This window comes from Protopterus annectens, chromosome 5.part0 (genome assembly GCF_019279795.1).
Source record: "Protopterus annectens isolate FY-2018-M chromosome 5.part0, PAN1.0, whole genome shotgun sequence".
Taxonomy (NCBI): domain Eukaryota; kingdom Metazoa; phylum Chordata; order Ceratodontiformes; family Protopteridae; genus Protopterus; species Protopterus annectens.
In genome coordinates, this window is record NC_056735.1 from 278,001,822 (window position 1) to 278,024,295 (window position 22,474).

A 22,474-nucleotide genomic window follows, 5' to 3' on the forward strand; every position below is an offset into this window, starting at 1 on the left:
TTGTGCATTTTACATATATATATATATATATATATATATATATATATATGTATATGGGATCCGTACAGATCCCCGACGGCACTTTCTGCCAAAGCAGAAATATCCGAACAGAGCCACGGTGGTACAGCGGTAGCATTGTTGCCTCACAGCAAGAGGTTCTCCTGTTCGATTCATGGCTGGAGTGCCTTCTGTGTGGAGTCTGCATGTCCTCCCTGCGGTCGAGTGGCCTCCAAAAGACAAGCGTGAATGGGCGTGCCTTCACTGAAGGTTGGGCGTCAGTCTGGCAACTCGGCACCATAAAAAAATCTACTGCCAATCATTAGAGGACCGGAGTTCCGCTGTGGTGACCCCTAACCGAGAAAAGCCAAAAAGACAAACAAACATAATCGAAAGTGCTGTTCACCGAAGCAGCACTTTCGGTTATGTATGCTGGTTGTACCGGTCGCACTACGGTGTGGTTAAGGGAGACTTCCCTTTTCCCCAGTGTAGTGTGACCTTGGAGTGAGAATATAAATGTGGGGGGGGGGGTGTGAGAGGCACCCCTGCATAAAAGAAGATATATTGTTTATTTTTTTTGAACGGACTATAACGAAAGCACTTTTTCGGTGAAAGCGCTTTCGTTAAAGTGCATTCGGGTATTGTGGATTCGGACTATTAGGTTCATAGGCTCATACTGGGCTATCTGCCCTAGGGCATTTATAAGCCTAGCCAGAGTGTGTTTGGCTTTCGCCACCCATTTTAAATTAATTTTGCTATGCCCTTTTTCGAGGTTAGTATACTGTGCCTCTGTCTAACAGTGACACAGAAGTGATACCCGGGGTAAGCCTACGATCTCCCATCCACTCATCAAGATTCCTCTTGAAGAGAGTCAATGAGGGACTCTGCCTAACCTGGAATGGGATTTTATTCCAGAGTGAAGGGAGCCTCTGGGTTATGAATCTGTCCCTCCAGCATGTCCTATTTATTTCAGTGTTGAGGTTCAAGTCTCTCGAACGCGTAGCTCGATGGGATTTGGATTTTCTGAGGTGCAGCATGTCCATTAATTCCGGGTTGGACATGGCTTTATATGTCAGGCACAGATCACCTCTGAGCAGGCGGTATGCCACTGAGTAGAGATGGAGTTTCTTTAACCGGGCAGCATATGGCATCTGTTTGAGCCCTATGATCCTCTTGGTGAGGTACTTTTGGGGTCTTTCCAGTTGCTGCAGGTGTCTGGTAAGGTACATCCCGAAAAGAGCATTGTGCTCAATTATGGGCCTGATGAGGGATGAGTAAAGAGGCACGATGACCTCCCCTGATCTAGATGTGAATCCCTTCATGATTAGGTGGGCTATATAAAATGTTTTTCTAACCACTTTGGCCACGTGGTTGTCAAATGAGAGATTGCTATCAACTTGGGTCCCCAGGTCCCTAATTACTTCTTCTGTACTTAATGGATTACCACCTATGTGGTAATTTGTGGGCACTTTGTTTTTGCCAAAGGGGAAGACTATACACTTTTTGGCGTTTAGCTTGAGGCCATGGCTCTGTTACCAGTTGTCTGTTTCTATGAGGCCCTTTTGGAGGATGCTTGTGTCGGCTGGAGAGTCGATTATGGCGCCCAGTTTGCAGTCATCTGCGAACTTAGTCAGCCACAGTCCTTCCGTGTTGGCCTGTCCCTCCGAGAAATATATACCAAACAAGAGAGGTCCCAGGACTGAGCCTTGTGGGATGCCACTTGTAACCGGTTTGGAGTCTGACATGGCTCCAGCAATTCTAACCATGTGGGTTCTGTCCTTGAGCCAGTTTGCAACCCATCTAGTGACATAGGGGTTTATATTTAAGCTGGTGAGCTTATCTATAATGCCAGAGTGGGGTATTGTATCAAAGGCTTTTGCGAGGTCCAGGTAGGCTGTGTGGACCACCTTCCCCTCGTCAATGGCCTTGGTGACTGTTTCAAAAAAATCAACCAGGTTTAAGAGGCAGGATCTGCCCTTAACAAAGCTGAACTGGGTAGGATCCAGTGTCTGTAGGTCCCCAATATCTTTATTTATGAGGTCCATGATGATCCTTTCCATAGCTTTGCAGACTAAGCTAGTCAGGTTTATGAGGCGATAGTTTCCAGGATCCGTTGAGGCACTACCTTTGTGGAGAGGGACCACTGTTGCTGTACTCCACTCTTTGTGTACATATCCTGTAGTAAGGCTAAGATTGAACAGTAGTTTTATGTTTGGGTTTAGCTCTTCTTGGAGTTCATGTAGGAAGCAGCCCGGGACACCGTCTGGTCCCATTGATGCTGTGTTTTTTGCTTTGGAGAGGGCAGCTCTTACCTGAGCATCTGAGATGTCAGGGGGGCAGCACTCTGCTGGGATAAATATTTGCCCTTTTGATGGGAGGGGGGGGAGTTTGCACTGAACCTGTCAGCTAGGATGTTGGCAATATCTGTGGGTTCGGTGTATTTTTTGTCATTTTGGACTAACTCTGAGCATATCTGGGAATTCCCACCCAGGTTCCTAACATAACTAAAGAAAGCCTTGTGATTATCCTTAGTGTCCTGTGCAATTTTTCTATTGAAGCTGGCCTTAGACGATTTTATGAGTGCCTGTAGTTTTTTGCTAATACTGATCAGAGATACCTTCCCTTTTTGGGATTTTGCTCTATCATGTAGTAGCTTCCTCCTTCTATTGTATAGTTTGTTTATGGCTGGGGACCACCAGACAGGACTTCTGCCTTTGGAGGATTTGGTCTTGGTTTTATTTGGGATTGCATGATCCATGCATTCCTGAAGGTGTTCATAGAATGCGTTTATAAAGGATTCTGCAGTCTGGGCCGTATTTTCCACAGGCCCGGGGGCTTTGAAGGATTCCACCTCGGTTTTGAGGAGTGTGAAACTTGCTTTAGAGAAGTTTTTCACTGTGGTTTTCAGGGCAGGGGGTGGAGTCGGGATGTGAATATCCAGTGAGATTAGTTTATGGTCTGATCTTACCAGTGAGGGATACACTTCTGGTCTGGAGCATAGAGTCCCCATGTTGGTGATGATCAGGTCGAGTATGTTTTCCCCTCTTGTGGGAGTGGTAACAAGTTGTTCCATAGCATTTGAGTTTATAAATTCTAGGAACCTTTGGGCTAGGGTGTTGGAGCTAGAGTAATGCTCCCAGTCTATGTTTGGGTAGTTGAAGTCGCCCAATATAATGGTGTTTGGAGAGACCTTCATATTTTCCAGTGTTCTCAGGAAGGCCGAGTGGGGTTCCTGGGTTTGGGAGGGTGGTCTCTAGCAGGCTATAAACTGGAAGGCAGTTTTACCCACTGTTAGTTGCACATGGATAGTCTCTGATGCTTCGTGCTGTTCCACCAACCTGGAGGTGTGGGTATCTTTGACGAATATTGATACTCCCCCTCCTTTTATGGTATGGTCCAAGTTTTGGGGCCGAAAAGCATGGTATGAGGTATAACCTGGTAGTGCTGGGGTGCTCTCTGGAGCCTTGAAGCAGGTTTCTGTTACTGCACAGATATCGATTTTCTCCATGCTAAGGAGAGTTTCGAGTGCGTGCATCTTGAGGTTTAGACGTCTGCCACTGAGTAGCATTACTCTTAGTTTCTTATCCCTTGTGATACCTATGGAGGTGGGTTTGTCTTTTGAGCCTTGCCTAAAAAAGGCACTATGGGGGTAGCAAGAGCCTTTGCCAATATCCGAAAGCCCAGGGGTGACAGGTGCAAGCCGTCCCTAGTGAAGCATCGTGGCTTGTCAAGCATGTCATCCCAGGCAGACAGGCATTGGATCCCCTTTAAATTACACCAATACTTAAGCCAATTGTTGAAATTGATCATCTTGTCTTCATATTGTGGCATCATTCTTGGTGAGGGTAAGATGCTACTCAAGGTCAGGGTCATACTGGCCTGGGCTACATGCTCAGAGAGCTCCTCTATGTCTCTTTTCATGTAGTCCAGGGAGGTACGTCTCAGGTCATTCACACCAGCATGGACAATGACTGAGTCATATTTGTACTTGCCTTGGAGTGACCTGAGTGCTTGTGTTATGTGGCGGATTCTAGCGCCCGACAGGCAGCTCACCGTGACCTTCTCCTTGTTCAGCCTGGTGAGCAGGACGTCAGTGTGCCTGATGATAGAGTCAGCTATTACAAGTGTATCAGGTGTGTTGTTTAGCCTTAAGGGCTGTGACTGTTCGGCACACTGGCTTTGTGAGCTATGTGTTGCACGTGTTTTGTTTTGGGGTAGCGGTTGCTTGGGTGTCTGCTTTGGAGGTCAATGCTGCTTAGGCAGATTTTTATTTAGAGCCTCCGAGTATGTTTTTGTGTATTTATGTGTTTGGTTTGCTGTCGTGGTAGGTCTATGTGAGACTGGAATTGTAGTGGGTTTGGTTTCCTTCTCCTTCTGACTGGTTTCGCCAGTACTGAGTTGAGAGAGCTTAGCCTCCAGTATGGCTATATGGTTGCATCTCTCACATGTGTTGGAATTTGTTGGGAGGAGGAGAGGGTTGTCTGTGTACATGAGGCAGTTGTAGCATTGCCTCAAGATTCCCAGATTCACCAGCTGGACGGGAGAGGAGATTGACAACTGACCTTTGGACATGCTAGAATAGTATTGGGAATTCCTTTATAATTGAAAAAAAAGGGCCAATGAGGAACGAGGTACTCAAGGGGTGTTTGTGAGGGTGTAGTGCTTTTAATATTTTAGTGCTGACTTATATAATTGCTTTAGTGAGCAAGTGCCAGGTAACTTAAATGCAATGTGTTTCAGGTAACTTAAATGCAAAAATGACAAACAGTAACTTTCTTTCAAGTGAAACAAGGAAATAAGTACAGTAAGCAATGCAGATATCACTAGGGATCCACAGAAGCACTGAAAAGCCGTCTTTTAGGTGGAATTAGCATTTCAGGGAAATAACAAGCAAACAAACAAGCAGCATACAAATAAATCTAGATTCAGCAGGCCTGGATCTAGTCTATGCTACAGCAAGCAAGGTGTACCAATTTCAGTAAGAAACAGTTCAAATATGCAGGCACTATAAGACTTTAACCAGAAATTCCCAGCTCAGAAGGGCAGAGTCCAGCCTCTCCTCCCACAAGAGTGTAGACCACAAACCTTCTTAATGTAAAATAACTGGCCTGAAACCCAACTGCTTAAAGCAGAACTAATACACTTTTAGAATAACTGACACTGAGCCCTCAATCAGCAGTTCACAACTTAGAAGGATGTAAGCTACCTGTCCTGCCACCACAGTGGAGGCCACAAACCTTCCTAATGTAAAACAACTGGTCTGAAGCCCAAGTGCTTAATCCAAAAGACTTAGAATGATAGCTACACTTTAATCAAGTTACTACCAAGCAGTAATAAATACAATTGAATACTTTAAAGAATGCCTGGATTAATGCTCAAGTTATACAAACAAGGCTAGATTCAGCAGGCCTGGATCTAGTCTATGCTACAGCAAACAAGGTGTACCAATTTCAGTAAGAAGCAGTTCAAATATGCAGGCACCATAAGCCTTTAACCAGAAATTTCCAACTCAGAAGGGCAGAGTCCAGCCTCTTCTCCCACAAGAGTGCAGACCACGAACCCTTTTAATGTAAAATAACTGGCCTAAAGCCCAAGTGCTTAAACCAGAATTAATACACTTTTAGAATAACAGACACTGAGCCCTCAATCAGCAGTTCCCAACTTAGAAGGATGTAAGCTACCTGTCTTGCCACCACAGTGCAGGCCACAAACCTTCCTAATGTAAAACAACTGGTCTGAAGCCAAAGTGCTTAATCCAAAAGACTTAGAATGATAGCTATCAAGTTACTACCAAGCAGTAATAAATACAATTGAATACTTTAAAGAATGCCTGGATTAGTGCTCAGGTTACACAAACAAAGCTAGATTCAGCAGGCCTGGATCTAGTCTATGCTACAGCAAATAAGGTGTACCAATTTCAGTAAGAAGCAGTTTAGATATGCAGGCACTATAAGCCTTTAACCAGAAATTCCCAGCTAGAAGGGCAGAGTCCAGCCTCTCCTCCCACAAGAGTGCAGACCACAAATCCTTTTAGTGTAAAATAACTGGCCTGAAGCCCAAGTGCTTAAAATAGAATTAATACACTTTTAGAATAACAGACACTGAGCCCTCAATCAGCAGTTCCCAACTTAGAAGGATGTAAGCTACCTGTCCTGCCACCACAGTGCAGACCACAAACCTTCCTAATGTAAAACAACTGGTCTGAAGCCCAAGTGCTTAAACTAAAAGGCTTAGAATGAGTTACACCAAGCAGTAATAAATACAATTGAGTACTTTTAAGATGATGCAAAAGCAAAAATAAAGTAGGAAGAAACACAAATACAGTAAAAGCAGATTTTTTTTATTTTTTTTTTTATTTTTGAGTGAGCAAATGAGATGGGCCCAGGAGTTACAGGACAGAAACAAGTGCAAATGCAGGCCTTCAAATCAGAAAGTTGAGAGAGATGGAAAACCGCCCCAAAGGCCAATAACTACAAATTCTGGGCCAGAACCACTCCTTATGTGGTAGACAGGTTACCTAGTGCTTACCACTCCCACTGATAAGCTAGAAGGCTTCCCTCCAACACAGAAAGGCTTAGGGGCTCAGAAGCTTACAAATAGTCCTGGATACAGCAAATCTGTATCTGGAACACTAATTACAGGAAAGGTAGGAAACAGGCTTACATTTTTTTTTTTTTTTTCAGAAAAGTAGCAACAACAGTAGCAAAAACAATTCACATGCAGTGCAAGCTGGCACACTTGAGTATGTAGCAATATTAGTCCACACACAGTTTGAAAAAATGTAATTAAATTAAAAAGGACTAAAAGCAAGTGCAGAAAGGGTTTATTAGGTAGAATGCGGTAAAGAGATGGGACTGGGGGAGTGTCCTAGATCAAATCTACAGTGGGGCGGGCACTGCAAAAGCCACCAAATTTAAACTACTACCAGAACAGGAAGGGGGGGTGGGGAAAAGTTTCAACAGAGATGTGAGGAATCAGAGTGCAAATTATAAAACCCAAAAATATATACTGATCTCTGTATATTTGCAGAACACTAAGACAACAGATATATAAGCAACAATTTAGCTCTATAATACAGAAAATACAGAAAAATATACTCAGCTCTATATATTTGCAGAAATCTTGTAAGGCTGTTCCACTTTAAATGCAGACTGCTGCTAACTTTCGTTCAGTAGTCCTAGATCCATAAATATATATATATATATATATATATATATAGATATAGATATATATATATATATATATATATATATATATATATATATGTGTGTGTGTGTGTGTTTTATATATATATATATATATATATATATATATATATAAAAAACATATATATATATATATATATATATATATATATATATACACATATGGGTCTACTGCTTTTGGTTGAATTACATTTGGTCGAAAATGATTTCAGGCAGCCCAATTCACTGAAAGCTCATTTGATTGAAAGCTCATTTGGTCGAAAATGGAATATAGCCCCTCCCCCACTGAAGTGTGACCCTGGAGTGAGAATATAAAGTTAGGTGGTGTGTGGGGGCATAGCCCCCTACATTTTGCAACTAATTTTTACTGACGTTATATGTTCCAATGTATTTTTAATGGATATACAAGTATATAATAGTGAATACACTGCAATTTTGCCCCCTATACTCCCCAATGTGCGACACATATGCATAACACAGTAATGCAGTTTATACACCACAGTAATGGTACAGTGCTATATTTCACATGTCATAACACCACCATTTTTATCTGACACACCAAGGAGAGCTGTAACAGTTTTTGCAGTTATCCTTAAGTTGACAGGGACTTCATAATAAAAAAGGAGAGCTAGCAAACAGTGACTAGAGAAATAAAATAATATATATTAAATGAACATATTCACAGCAAATACAGACCGGTTTCGGCTGGCAAAGCACAGCCTTCTTCAGTGAAGAAGGCTGTGCTTTGCCAGCCGAAACCGGTCTGTATTTGCTGTGAATATGTTCATTTAATATATATTATTTTATTTCTCTAGTCACTGTTTGCTGGCTCTCCTTTTTTGTGTTTGAATGGTTCTGTTTGTTTGAGCCGTGCAATTGCTCACACGCAGGAGGTTCGTTTTTGTTGAGGGACTTCATAATATCATGCTCCAATCTAGGGAACAGCAACCCACTTTGAAATGCTACATCTATTTTGGAGGCACAAAGACTGCCTTTAGCTTATTTCATGCCTGAGAAAATTTGACTGTTCACCCTTTGATGACAGACCAGGATCTTTGAAACTGTCATTAGTAAAAAAATCTGTTTTGAGTGAGGCTTGATAACCTTAAGGAATAGAGAGACATTGCTGTTTGTCAGTCACTTGGATTTCAAAAATGAGATACCCAAATGCTATGAATAATTTTATCATGGTACTATTGGTTCTGCAATTTCAGTCTACATATAATGTATCCCAGGTGAGCTTTGTACCATTTCAGTGCTGTAAGTAACTTTTATGCTTCATGTGTGAAGCACAGCACATAATTTTTCTTTAAGGATGTGTAATACAGCAGGTTTAGACTCTAAATGTTTATATGGGATTGTAGTACTGCCAGGCAGATATGCTGCTATGTGATGTAACTCTGCATTGAGTGATCCTGAGCTGACTAAACTGCAGACATTTATTATGGATCAAGATGCACAGAAATGCTGGTTGAACTCTACTATTGATATTTACAGCTGTGCTCTCTGCAGAAATATAATATGTTTGTGCATGTCATGCTTCTCCTTAGCTGATAACTATGATTATACATCCTTTCAATGCATCCTTCAAGTTTTCTGATGATCACTGTTATAAACTGGGACATTGTAATAGTTATCCGTATTATAATAAATGTGCATGACTTATATATAGACATTGTTATAGTGTATATTAATACTGAAACTGTATTTTGATCTGTTCTTTAGATTGTTCAAAATATGTACAGCATTTATTATTTAATGCATGTGTGTTTGTGTACTGTGCATGTGTTTGCAACTAATCTACAATAAAATAAAAAAAAAAATCACAAGGCTCGGAGTGCTCTAAGGAACAGAGAGATAACTGAAGACATCAAGAAGTAAATTCAGAAACTGGATTCTTATGACAGAACTTTAAGGCCTGAAGCACAGAAATACACTGCTTTCATTTAAATTTCATTCTCTACTGCAACAAAGCTCTGCTTTCTTTAAATAGCTTTCATTTTGCTGATATTCTGAAATGCTGGTGCATTTAATTTCAAATCCATACAATTACTGCCTTTTAATGGAAATGCTTTAATAATGTTACACTTTCTATATTTCCTTTTTTGTTACGGAGGATAAATACCAGGTGATAACATTCAGTCAGTCATAAACATAAAATCGTACTTACTTTTGGAATAAAGCCCCTTCCTTTTTTGGAACAAAGCCCCTTCCCTTCCCACTGAATGCACTGACAGGGGCTGTCTACGTATTTCATTAGGACTATCCTCCATTAAGTTTCTTCTTCCCTGATAAGGTGGGTTAATCGCGGACTGCTTACAACAGAACACAGTAGTAAAACTAGATCTTGTGATTCAGATAATAATCACCCACACTATCTTTAAGTATTAATGAACAGAGGCCCAAATAACAGCCAGGGAAACCAGATGCCTTCCTTAACAGGGATGTAAAACTGTACAGATGTTTTTCAACTGCTAGAAAAAAACTTGCAATCAAAACTATGAGCAATATCTATTTACTAATGTGTGTATTGTTTAAACCTTAGGACCCAGCTAAAGGTTGACCGATGGCAAGTCATTTTTTTTCTGAAGGATCAGCTCTGCTTGATGGATTACAATTCTGATTGCAGGATGATGGGTTTGCTTAATTTGTACTGTGACCAAGGACAAGGATGAAGTGCATTTTTCAGGAAGGAGATGCATGATAAATTTCAATTAATTTATTTTAAATACCTATTTCATAGGTATAGTTTTGCAGAATAAGTATCTTTGGAAGCACCTACAAAAATATTTACTGGACTGGATGTACATCGATATTTTAAATGAAGGTTTACTGAAACCTGAAGTCACTCAACAGATTGAAACTGACCAGCCAAAGCACAAACTGAAACAATACATAAACCTATATTTTATGAGGGACATCAAGCTCACTGTGTCCCACCCACACAATATGGAGCTCTGTCTCACATAACCTTTTACTTTTAAAATATATTGTAAATCTAAGGTGAACAAAGGTACACTGATACTTGAAATTCCCCTTCAGTGAGTTAATTCTGATGAATTCTGCATTCACATGATCCGTCAAACAACTTAACTTCTGGGAATCAGCCTTCAGCAAACATCTACTACTACCTGGTTCATGCATCTGATTTTTTGAAAATGTATACAGCTTATACTATCACATAGAATGTTAAGTTAATAGACTGACAAACAACACATGTATGCTAACTTGTATAACTGTACTAAAAAGCTGTGACTTTGCACAGACTTGCTGGATTTCTGAACCCACACGTACAGTTGATGATGCATGCACAGTATAATGTCTCTATGCGTTCTTTTTGACCAAAGAAGCAACTTACTACCAAGACTCCAAAGCTTGTTAAATGGTCACATGAGCAAACCGTTTTGTTGTCTTGTTCCTGTATAGCTATGCAGCCTCCTGTATCCCAACTACCATTTCCACCTGTTACAGAAAAAAGATATGCTAGAATATAAAGTAGTATTTACAAAATCATACAGACACAGGGAGAAAGAGAAAGCTTGAACACATACCATGTTTGCTGAAGTTCCAGAATGCACAGTGAACTCTTTCATTAACCTACAAATGAAAAATAAAGAATTGAAAGTTAGCCTTCATATTTCTACATATACACAAGCAGCACCATTATCTGGTTACATTATTTCCAAAACTTGTCTTCAAAGGAAACACTACAGGTTATTCATTTTAGCAAATGTGGAACTAAATCCTTAGTAAAAAATAACAATCAATATCAACATATATTACAGAATATTATATTATATATAATATATGCTCAATAATGCATGTTAAATGTACACCCTGCATTTGCATAAAACACAAAATATATATTTTTGGCTTAGTAAAAAACAAAAAGTGCTAGGAATAAAGTTAACACAGAAGGCTGTGGCCCTGATTCCAAAAAACTTGCTCTAGGTGTAAGTGACTACTTACACCAAGGGCAAGTCTTTTGGAATCTGGTCTCATAATAAGCCTGTTTAGACACAGGCCTTACATCGAATAGGTCACTTACACTGAGAACAGGTCTTTTGGAATTAGGGCAGAGTTCCACTGACAGCAACTATTTTGCAATCCTGCCCCATACCGCAGCTACTGAGATTTGAACCTTTGCAGACTGTAACATGATTCTGTACAATCAGCTACATAAATGATGCAGCTGAATTCTAAGTGTTACAGAGCATTAGATTATTTTTCAGAATGCAGTCCAAAGACCACTATATATATATATATATATATATATATATATATATATATATATATATATATTTTTTTTTTTTTTTGCATATGCGTGTGTGTGTTTGTATATATATATATATATATATATATATATATATATATATATATATATATATATGGTTTACTATCAAAATAATGAAATCAACTTACCGTCCATCAGAAGGTCGAAGGTAAAGGTGTGAACACAAATCCTGTCAACTGCGAAATGTCAACACATAGCTTGTGTTTGCAGTTCTGATCTGTGGTGTTGTGAAATGGATCACACTACATTGGGGATCTGGTAAATTACCCTTTTCCTCGCTGTAGTGCGATCTTGGAGTTAGAATGCATAATTACCAGGGGGTGCAGGGGGGCTTGCAAAACAGAAGAAATAATGTGCGCATTAAAAATTGTATATTGTACAGATGGTGAGTGGTCCAGTAACCGTTGAATGTTGTTTGTTGCCTTCCAAATGAAATCGACATTCTAAGCAGTCTGCTTGACAGTTTCCGTTGTTCTGGATCAGGGATGTGAATCATAGTGGTTGGGCCTGATATATATATATATATATATATATATATATAGGTCTACTTCATAACACTGAAATTTCATAACATCGAATTTCACAACATTGAGGCCAAAACATCTAAATCCCAAAACACTGAAAACCCAAAACATTGAAAACTCAGAACATTGAAAGTGTGCTTCATAACACTGAAAACTACAATGCATATGTAAATAACATCCTCGCCACCTGTAACAACACCTAACTAACAAAGACACTTTTTACTAAATTTCTACTACTACATTTCTGCAGGGGGGCAAGCCCCCTGCACCCCCATGTGGGGGGCTCTGCCCCCCACTCCCCCCTGTAAATTAAATATAACAACTCCAAGATCACACTACAGTCGAAAAATGTTAATTTTCTAACCGATACACTGAGGTTAGGAAATTAACTTTTTTGAAAAGTAGTAAAAATGTAGTAGGAGATTGGAGACTGTAAAGTGGTGGCATGGGAAAGTGTAGTTAGGCAGCATAGGATTGTGGTTTGTAGTATGACATTGGTGATCAAGAAGAGGAGGATGAATGTGAGGGCAGCACCAAGGATCAAATGGTGAAAATTGAAAAAGGGTAATTGTGAGGTGATGTTCAGGGAAGAGTTAAGACAGGCACTGGGTGGCAGTGAAGTTACCGAATAGCTGGGTAACTACAGCAGAGCTACTAAGAGAGATGGCTAGAAAGGTGCTTGGTGTGACATCTGGAAAGAGGAAGGAGGACAAGGAGACCTGGTGGTGGAATGAAGAAGTACAGGAGAGTATACAGAGAAAGGGGTTGGCGAAGAAGAAGTGGGATTGTCAAAGAGATGAAGAAAGTAGACAAGAGTATAAGGAGATGAGGTGCATGGCAAAGAGAGAGGTGGCGATGGCTAAGGATAAGGCGTATAAAGAGTTGTATAAAAGGTTGGACACTAAGGAGGGAGAAAAGGACCTGCACCGATTGGCTAGACAGAGGGACCGAGCTAGGAAAGATGTGCAGCAGGTAAGGGTGATAAAGGATAATGAGGGAAATGTGCTCACAAGTGAGGAGAGTGTGTTGAGAAGATGGAAAGAGTACTTTGAGTGGTTGATGAATGAAGAGAATGAGAGGGAGAAAAGGTTGGATGATGTGCGGATAGTGAATCATGAAGTGCAGTGGATTAGCAAGGAGGAAGTAAGGATAGCTATGAAGAGGATGAAGAATGGAAAGGCTGTTGGTCCAGATGACATACCTGTGGAAGCATGGAGGTGTTTAGGTGAAATGGCAGTGGAGTTTTTAACTAGATTGTTTAATGAAATCTTGGAAAGTGAGAGGATGCCTGAGGAATGAAGAAAAAGTGTTTTGGTACTGATTTTTAAGAATAAGGGTGATGTGCAGAGCTGTAGTAACTACAGAGGGATTAAACTGATCAGTCACAGCATGAAGTTATGGAAAAGAGTAGTGGAAGCTAGGTTAAGAAAGGAGGTGATGATTAGTGATCAGCAGTATGGTTTCATGCCAGGAAAGAGCACAACAGATGTGATGTTTGTTCTGAGAGTGTTGATGGAAAAGTACAGAGAAGGTCCGAAGGAGCTGCATTGTGTCTTTGTGGATTTAGAGAAAGCATATGACATGGTGCCTAGAGAGGAGTTGCGGTATTGTATGAGGAAGTCAGGAGTGTCAGAGAAGTATGTAAGAGTGGTACAGGATATGTACAAGGGTAGTGTGACAGCAGTGAGGTCTGCGGTGGGAGTGATGGATGCGTTTAAGGTGGAGGTGGGATTACATCAAGGATCAGCTCTGAGCCCTTTCTTATTTGCAGTGGTGATGGACAGGTTGACAGATGAGATCAGACAGGAGTCCCCGTGGACTATGTTTGCAGATGACATTGTGATCTGTAGTGAGAGTAGGGAACAGGTGGAGGAGACTCTGGACAGGTGGAGATATGCTCTAGACAGAAGAGGAATGAAGGTCAGCAGGACTAAGACAGAATATATGTGTGTGAATGAGAGGGAGGATAGAGGAATGATGAGGATGCAGGGTGTAGAGGTGGCGAAGGTGGATGAGTTTAAGTACTTGGGATCAACAGTTCAGAGTAATGGTGAGTGTGGAAGAGAGGTGAAAAAGAGAGTACAGGCAGAATGGAGTGGGTGGAGAAGAGTTTCAGGAGTGATTCAGATGAGTACCAGTAAGAGGAAAGGGAAGGTCTACAAGAGGGTAGTGAGACCAGCTACGTTATATGGGTTGGAGACAGTGGCACTGACAAAAAGGCAGGAGTAAGAGCTTGACGTGGCAGAGTTGAAGATGTTAAGATTTGCACTGGGTGTGATGAAGATGGACAGGATTAGGAATAAGTATATTAGAGGGTCAGCCTAGGTTGGAAGGTTTGGAGACAAAGCCAGAGAGGCAAGATTACGTTGGTTTGGACATGTGCTGAGGAGGGATGCAGAGTATATTGGGAATAAGATGCTAAGGATGAAGCTGCCAGGTAACAGGAAAAGAGGGAGGCCTAAGATAAGGTTTATGGATGTGGTGAGAGAGGACATGCAGGTGGTTGGTGTGATAGAGCAAGATGCAGAGGACAGGAAGAAATGGAAACAGTTGATCTGCTGTGGCGATCCCTAACGGGGGCAGCCGAAAGAAGAAGAAGAAGTAGAAATGTAGTAGAAAGTGTAGTTTGTTAGTTATGTTGTGTTGTAGGTGGACGGGATCTTATCTACTTGTACAATGTAGTTTTCAATGTTATGAAGCACACTTTTAATGTTTTGTGTTTTCAGTGTTTTGAATTTTCGATGTTCTGGTCTCAATGTTATGAAATTTCAGTGTTATGAAGTAGTCCCATATATATATGCATGCATGTGTGTGTGTGTGTGTGTGTGTGTGTGTGTGTGTGTGTGTGTATGTATTCATTACAGACATAAGTGGAGGTTTGTCTGTTTTGGTAATCTATAAAATCAGATCTGAGAAGAAATGAAATAACCCAGAAGCACTTTTGAACAGGCTGTTTATAAGTTATGTTTATCCATGCCAACATTTATACCAATAAAGCAACTAAAACCTGGAGTACCCCGAAATACTGTTACTCCATGTGTAACTGAGTGGCAAAAATTATTTAGAACACAAGAATAGATGCTAGCATATTTCCCAACAGCAAGTTATAATTCCCATTCAACAGATTCTTGGGGTGTGGGTAGGAAGATGTTCTATTATTTACTTGCCAGTTACCTTTTTGCTATGAAATAGCTGGATTACAATTATTTAATTGAACATGCTTCATCACACTGCAAAATGCCATCATATTGCTATGATAATTAATGTGCAAATCTTTACTAAATACTTTTTCTTTGAAGGTGAGACTTATACTATTTGCACCTCTTGTGAGAGGCTGCATTCTTTATATTATTTTCATAATTAAGCCTATAATCTCTGCATCTGACAGAAACACATGCAAAAAAATAATTTTGTTAAAAAATATACTTTTTAGGTAAAGCTTCCACTGAGGAAATATTTACAAATACATGCAAGAAATGTTCTACTGTCAAGGCAACACCTTTTTAGCTTATCTGGGAATGTTCTTATTCTCCTGAATATAATTGGAGAATGCCTCACCTGCAGAGTAAGAGGTGAATTTGTAAACAAAGTACTTATATGATAAACTATGTGCCAATGAGATATGTCCAGAGTGTTAATAAACTCACACTCAAAGGCAAAACTGACAAGTTTGAAGAAGCCCCTGAATAATGGAAGTCAAGAGACTAGCAGATGCAATTTTATTTATTTTTTATTTATTTAAGTCTGAATTGGAACAAAGCCAATTTTCAGTGTCGGCCCAGGGAGAAATTCTTTAGATGCATGCCTTTTAACGTGGGAGGAAACCAGAGCACCTGGAGGAAATCCACACAAACACAGGGAGGACATGCAGTCTCTGCAAAGAAGGCACCCCGGCCAAGAAACGAACTGGAGAACCTCTTGCTGTGAGGTGACAATGCTACCACTGCGCTGTCCAATGAGTACACCACTTGCTAGCTGATGCCAGGTAAAATAACATCATGGCAAACGTTTAGGGATATAGAAAAAGACTGCAAAGAATTCATTTGGTTAAATTCTGAGCTTACCCAGTTATCAAATACCACATACATATATGTCATCCTTATTATTTTGCTTAACTGACAGCATTGTAATATTCTTATTATGGACATGATTCATTACACATTCACATACTTCAGAAATGAAAGTATACAACAGTTTAGTTATGTAAGAACTTAAATCATAATTCCAGACCTTCACAAGACACATTGAGAAAGGTCTTCACCTATATGATCCTCCAATCATCAAAGGGTGCTCTCAAAGATTTTCAGACCTTTTCTTTAGTGGGTCCACTTCAGTCATTTGCCTGCCTTTATGATGCAGACATCAGTACTGACAGAAGTAAGTGTAAAATAACAGAAAATGGACCCAACTCCTTAATTCATATACAGAAAAGTACATGAGGTCACTGCCAAATGTACCATTTCAATAGATGAAGGCAGAGATTGAATTATTTTGATTTCAGTCAGAGGAGATGCAAGGTTATGGCAAGTTCTTAAATAACTGCATTTTTCTTACATGGCTTGAAATCAGAAAATAGCTTGGTGCTCAAAGCAGTGATAAAAGTGTGTGAAGGATGTCTGGAAAACATGCACTCAAGGATAGCTGAGCACGCCGTGGCTTGCATTTACACTGAAAGTTTAGGGAATAGTGTTTGGTAAAAGTGTATGTACTGGTCCATTTCATAATACTGCAGATTTCCAGGATAGAGATCCACACTCCAATAAAGTCTGCCCCTCGACATAACAAAAAACAAGTATAAGTGGCCAGCCAAGCTGATAAAGACTACTCTCTGCATGCTGAGTCTAGCTTCAAACACAGGGAACTGCCCCATCAAGAACAAAGTTTATGTCTGCTACCTAAATGCCATCACCAGTGAAACCATCAAAGGAGGCTAATTCAATGATACTCCAGATGAGGTTTCTCTTAGCAGACTAAACATATACAAAAGCACACTTCACTCCCTAAAATGGTGTCAGTACTCCTTGCAATGACATTCCTTGGATTCAGATAAGAATATGACCTCCTCTGCTTTAAGGATGAAGGAGGTCCTTTTCTGCATGTGTTTCCTCAGCATCGTTGCATGCTAATAAAGGATTTGTCAGTTAAATTCTCATCAAGCGTGACAGTCCTTAAAAGCTCACTAGGCTTACTCATGTGCAAAAAGGGATACAGCCTCAAATAAGGCCTATGCAACCCAGTTTCAATTAGCTGCTTGGGTGCTTGTTTGTACAGAAAGGGAGGATGGGCATCCTTGGAGGGGAAGGACTCACTTGGGAAACATTTGTACTATTGACCTCCCCGATTAGGAATGAGGAAACAAGAAGCACATGTGTTGCCTGAAGTGAGCGGGGCAGTCATGTTGAAGCTTCTCTCCTTGTGGAAGTGAGGGGGAGTAGCAATGATGCCCATTGCATGATTCCCCCATAGGGCATTGTTAGATGGCCCGGGTGGGGAATTAGTGCATAAAACCCTCTTAGAGAGCAGTATGATGCTGCCAAGGGAATGTGGACCTCTTCACCTGCCTTGAACATGGGTCAGAGTTAGTCCAAGGAGGTGTAATCAGATTCAGTAGACCCAGTAGGCAAGGACAAACCCTATGAGCAGCTGGTGGTCAGCTACAGGGAGACAAAAATTAGCCAATAATAAAAAAAAAAAAGTTACTAGGTCTCAAAACAAAAATGAAGAGGTCAAATGTACCCTCCTCCATTAGGGACATTTTTTCACACAATTGCATTTATGGAATAAATAAATGATAACAACTAACTCATAAAGATCAGAATGAACTGACATCAAAAACTGAGTAGTAATACTATAGAAAGCAAGGAAATAAAACTATACAAGCTTAAACAACAGTGGAGTGGAGTCCCTCCTGTTTTTCTGTACTTTTTTTCTGTCAGTGTTAGACTCAGGCAGAGATGTACAAGAAACTCAAATGTAACTATTAAAGAATTTTTTTGGAAGTCACTTGAGGGCTACTTCTGGTGATGAAAATGCAGCACAGCTGAATATACTTGCAATCCTAATAACACCTTTGATTTCCACTCAGACATGCCAAACAACAAGGATGAACATTTCTTACAAATCCAGGACTTTCTCTTACATATAAAAACAGTGCCCTAATGTTTCATAAATCCTTAATCATGACTGCTTTTTCAGTGCTGAAGGAATTCAGCAGCACATACCAGTGTTTTTCTTCTTCTAGTCACCAACATCAAGAGCCTCTTTCTCGTTCACTTTGCAGTCACTGACAGCTGCCACTCTTGTTTCAGCTTCGCTAGGTTACAGGAGATGTTACTGTGTTTCTTGACTGTTGCCTTTTATTAATAAATATATATCTCCTACAAACTACTGTGCGATGATCTGTGCCTAGCCTTCCCGGTATCCCTCTCATCCCATACTGATGGATTTGTTGCACATCTGCAAAACAAATTATATCAGAAATACCTGTTCTAAGAACCTAAACCTCACATGTGACATAAACAGGACATGACAGAAGGACAGGTATGTGTCCCAGGGGTCTACTTTAGAACACTGACACGCCAGTTCGCCGACACACAAACCACCGACACCAACTAACCGACAACACACAATACCGACAACGCAAAACACCGAACACCATTACACCGACACACTAAACGTAAACAACACATTACACTACATTACATATCCACTAGCCCTAACCCAAACCCTAACCCTAAGGTCCGACACTACCGCACACTTACCCTACCTGCACCCTAACCCTAACTCACTTAAGCCACCCCTAACCCTAAGGTCTGACACTACCGCACACTTACCCTACCTGCACCCTAACCCTAACTCACTTAAGCCACCCCTAACCCTAAGGTCCGACAGTACCAGACACTTACCCTACCTGCACCCTAACCCTAACTCACTTAAGCCACCCCTAACCCTAAGGTCCGACAGTACCAGACACTTACCCTACCTGCACCCTATTCCTAACTTACTTAACCCACCCTAAAACATAAACCCGTCACTAACACACACTTACATTACCCAAACCCTAACTCCGACACTACCGCACACTCACCTTTCACACACCCTAACCCTAAATCCCTCACTATTGCACACTTACCTGTCCGCTCCCTAATCCAAAATCCCCCACTATCGCATACTTACCAAGTCGCGCTTACACATTCCCCTTCTCGGTCTTCCAGCTGTCGGGATTTCAGCATGTCGGTCAACTGTGTTGTCGGTCCTTTCGCGTTCCTCTTCCGCATGTCGGCGAACTGACGTTTCGGTAATTTGAAGTAGACCCGTCCCAGACATTACCATTTCTATGGAACAGGCTTCTCATCAATGTGAAGCAAAACTCATCCTTTACACTACTCAAAAGTAGCTTAGACCAATGAATGGTAAATTGCTAATTTACCCATTTATGTCCCTAATGGATTATGCATATATTTTATTTTCAACATACACGGTTTTAAGTTACTATTAAATACATTATGTATTTTAAGGAAGTTCAAAGATTCATAGATATATTGAGGTCATTTCAAGTTATGACCATTTACACCTTGCCTGTACACCTTTCTTCAGGAGGACCACATTATTTTTTCCCCACACAAAAAGGATACAGGGAGTAACAAGTCATTTGCTGACTGTTTCAAAGCCCTATCCTTGTGCTCTGTCTCCTACAGGCTTCTGTGCAGTGATCTATGTCTAACCTAACAGATGTCCTCTGATCCTACACTGATGGATTTGTTGCAAATCTGTAAGAAAAAAAAAATTAAAATACCTGTTCTTAGGACCTAAACCTCATCTGTAACATAAACAGAACATATTGTATGGTCTTGTAAGTGTTTCAAAGATTATCCCATATCTGGACCAGGCTTCCCATCCATGTAAACCAAAGCTTATCACTAACTTGTTCAAAAGTAATTTGGACCAATGGATGGGAAATCACTAATTAACCCTGCGTTAGGCATCTATGTCCCTAACGGATAAGGTCAGTGTATGAAGACTTGACGTGTACAACCTTGTATTGTAACCATAAAATAACTTGGGGTATTGACACATCAGCAATATTTTGGTAAATTTAGCTAGGCTTAAAATAGCTCTTTGGCTGGCAGCCTAGTAACCATCTATTAACCTATGACCATACCAGCCAATCCCAGAGTAAATTTGTGAATACACATACAGTTGTCTAAGTTAAGTTTAAAGAAATATCATGAGTTGCACTGATTAACATGCAAGGGGAGATATTCCTGAGGTTTAGGAGGTGCTGAATTACAATCTGTCCCTCCATAGTGTTTTATCTGTTGGTGAAAATTTAGGTTCTTGGCTGTAATACTGGTGGAGGCATTGGACTTGCAGAGATACAGAAGGTCCAAGATGACCTGATCTGTTATGGCACAGTAAGAGAGAGACAGAGATCACGCTTCAAAAGTCCTATGAGACATTGAATAAAAAGACAGAGTTTCCAGCCTCTCTTGATAGCTTGGGGACTTTGGGCCTGTGACCTTTTTGGTTAGGTCCTTTTGAGATCTTTCTAATTGATTGCTGTGTTTACTAAGAGACATCCCAAAGGAGACCCTGTACTCAATAACTGATCTGATCAATGTTGAGTATAATAGAGTGATTACCTCTTTAGACTTTTAAGATATTCCTTTTGCAATTGGCTGTTCTAGGTAAACAGATTTCCTGACAACCACTGTTGTAAAATGGTCAAGAGAGAGAGAATTATCAACCCATGTTCCTAGGTCTCTGACTATATTTTTGTTTTGCAGTGGTGTGTTAACTATAACATATGATGAGGGGTGGGGTTGTCTGCCAAAAGTGACAATACTACACCTTTTAGTATTTAGTTTGAGTCCATATTTAGTGCATCATGATTTTAATTGGGAGAGTTGATGTTGGCGGTTTTGGGTGCCACCTGCAAACTGTTAGCTGAAGGTCTTGGCTCTTTGCTTGGAGATTTAGTAGTGATGCTAAGGAGATAAAGTACATTCTATACAAAAATTGGGAAATAATTAGAAAAGATGCCCATATTGCTGATAGGTTTGAAAACAGTCCTCGAATTACATACAAGCGTGGTACCAACTTGAAAAGTTTATTAGAGGTCAACAAACCAGCTTTAAATTGGAAATGTGGTATGTACAAATGCCGAATGTGCAATTATTGCAAGCACATGAGTATAGGCAAAGAGGTAATTATTAGAAACACTATTTACAAGATCCACTCTAGGTTTACTTGCCAATCTAAATCTGTGGTCTATGTGGCCCAATGCTCAGGTTGTACTGCGTTCTACATTGGTAAAACCGACCGTAAGTTGAAAGAACGTGTTTACGAGCATTTGTATAAAATCAGAAATCAAAGCTTAGACAATGCTCTGGCAAGACACATAGTTTTATATCCACACCATTCTTTCTTATTTAGAGACATTGACTCAGTGTTTGATGATAATAGAGGTGGACCTGCATCTTTATTATTGGAATAACTTGAATTGTGTTGGCAACTTCGTACTGGATCTTGTTTTAATCTGGGTTTGAATGAAGTAGTATCTTTGGCGTGTATACTTAAACTTAGTAATTTGAGATGCTAGTACACTATAAATGTTTATACACAACACCCGTTGTACCTTTTAGAGAAAAGAACGTGTAACATTTAAACTTATGTTATCAGGTCTGCAATAGTATTATCTATTATTATTTTATTGTTTTTTCTTAGTTTTTTTCACTTTGTCTTTGCACTATTTGTTTTTCTAGACCCTTGACATGTCTACTTGTTAGCGTTTAGTTGGTGCAATAGTAATGTGGCAACTGCTTGTTTCAGACTTCAACAAACTTCAGTGTTTGTTTCAGACTTTAATTAACTTTAGTTTTATTAACACTGTTGTTAACAATGAAGCTTTTTATTTCTTTAATTATTGATTACATATCTTGCTAGAAGAGGTAGAAATTTGTTGCAAATATATGTAACATGCATTTTGCATTTTAAATCACAACTTGTTTACCAGAGTGAGCAATGTCTCTTTAAGTTAATTGAGTGTAACTTGTGTGGCTTACAACGCCCACTTTTTTATTTAGTATTTAATGATGAAGTTTTCATGACATTTTTTATCTGAAGAAGTCCTGCTAGTGAGCAGGACGAAAAGCGATTTATTTTTATCATTGGTTTGCAGTTCGTGTGTACTTTTCAGTACTTGGTGAGTGCTTGCTTCTGGATTAAACACAGTTGGTTTGCTTACTACTCTCACTGCCTTCTTCACCAGTTCATTGATTTTTAATGTGTTTAGCTTCTGCATGATGCCAGTATGGGGAATGGTGTAGAAGACCTTGACCAGGTCAGTATATGCTGTGTGTATTGCATGACCACTGTCTATTGACTCTGAAATCCTTTCAAAGCAGTTAGCAAGAATCAGTAGACAGGATCTGCCTTTCAAAAAGCCAAACTGT

At 40.1% G+C, this 22,474-nt stretch overlaps 1 protein-coding gene across 2 annotated transcripts in view; it reads right to left on the reverse strand.

The window, feature by feature from the left end:
- Positions 1-22,474, reverse strand: part of ADGRG2 (adhesion G protein-coupled receptor G2) — a 465,660-nt gene that overhangs the window by 283,706 nt on the left and 159,480 nt on the right. For both annotated transcript variants that reach the window (XM_044072249.1, XM_044072248.1), the window contains 2 exons: positions 10,754-10,799; positions 10,561-10,664 (listed from right to left, as the gene is read on the reverse strand). In XM_044072249.1, coding sequence (XP_043928184.1) covers positions 10,561-10,664; positions 10,754-10,799 — 150 coding nt within the window. The remainder of the gene's footprint in view (positions 1-10,560; positions 10,665-10,753; positions 10,800-22,474) is intronic.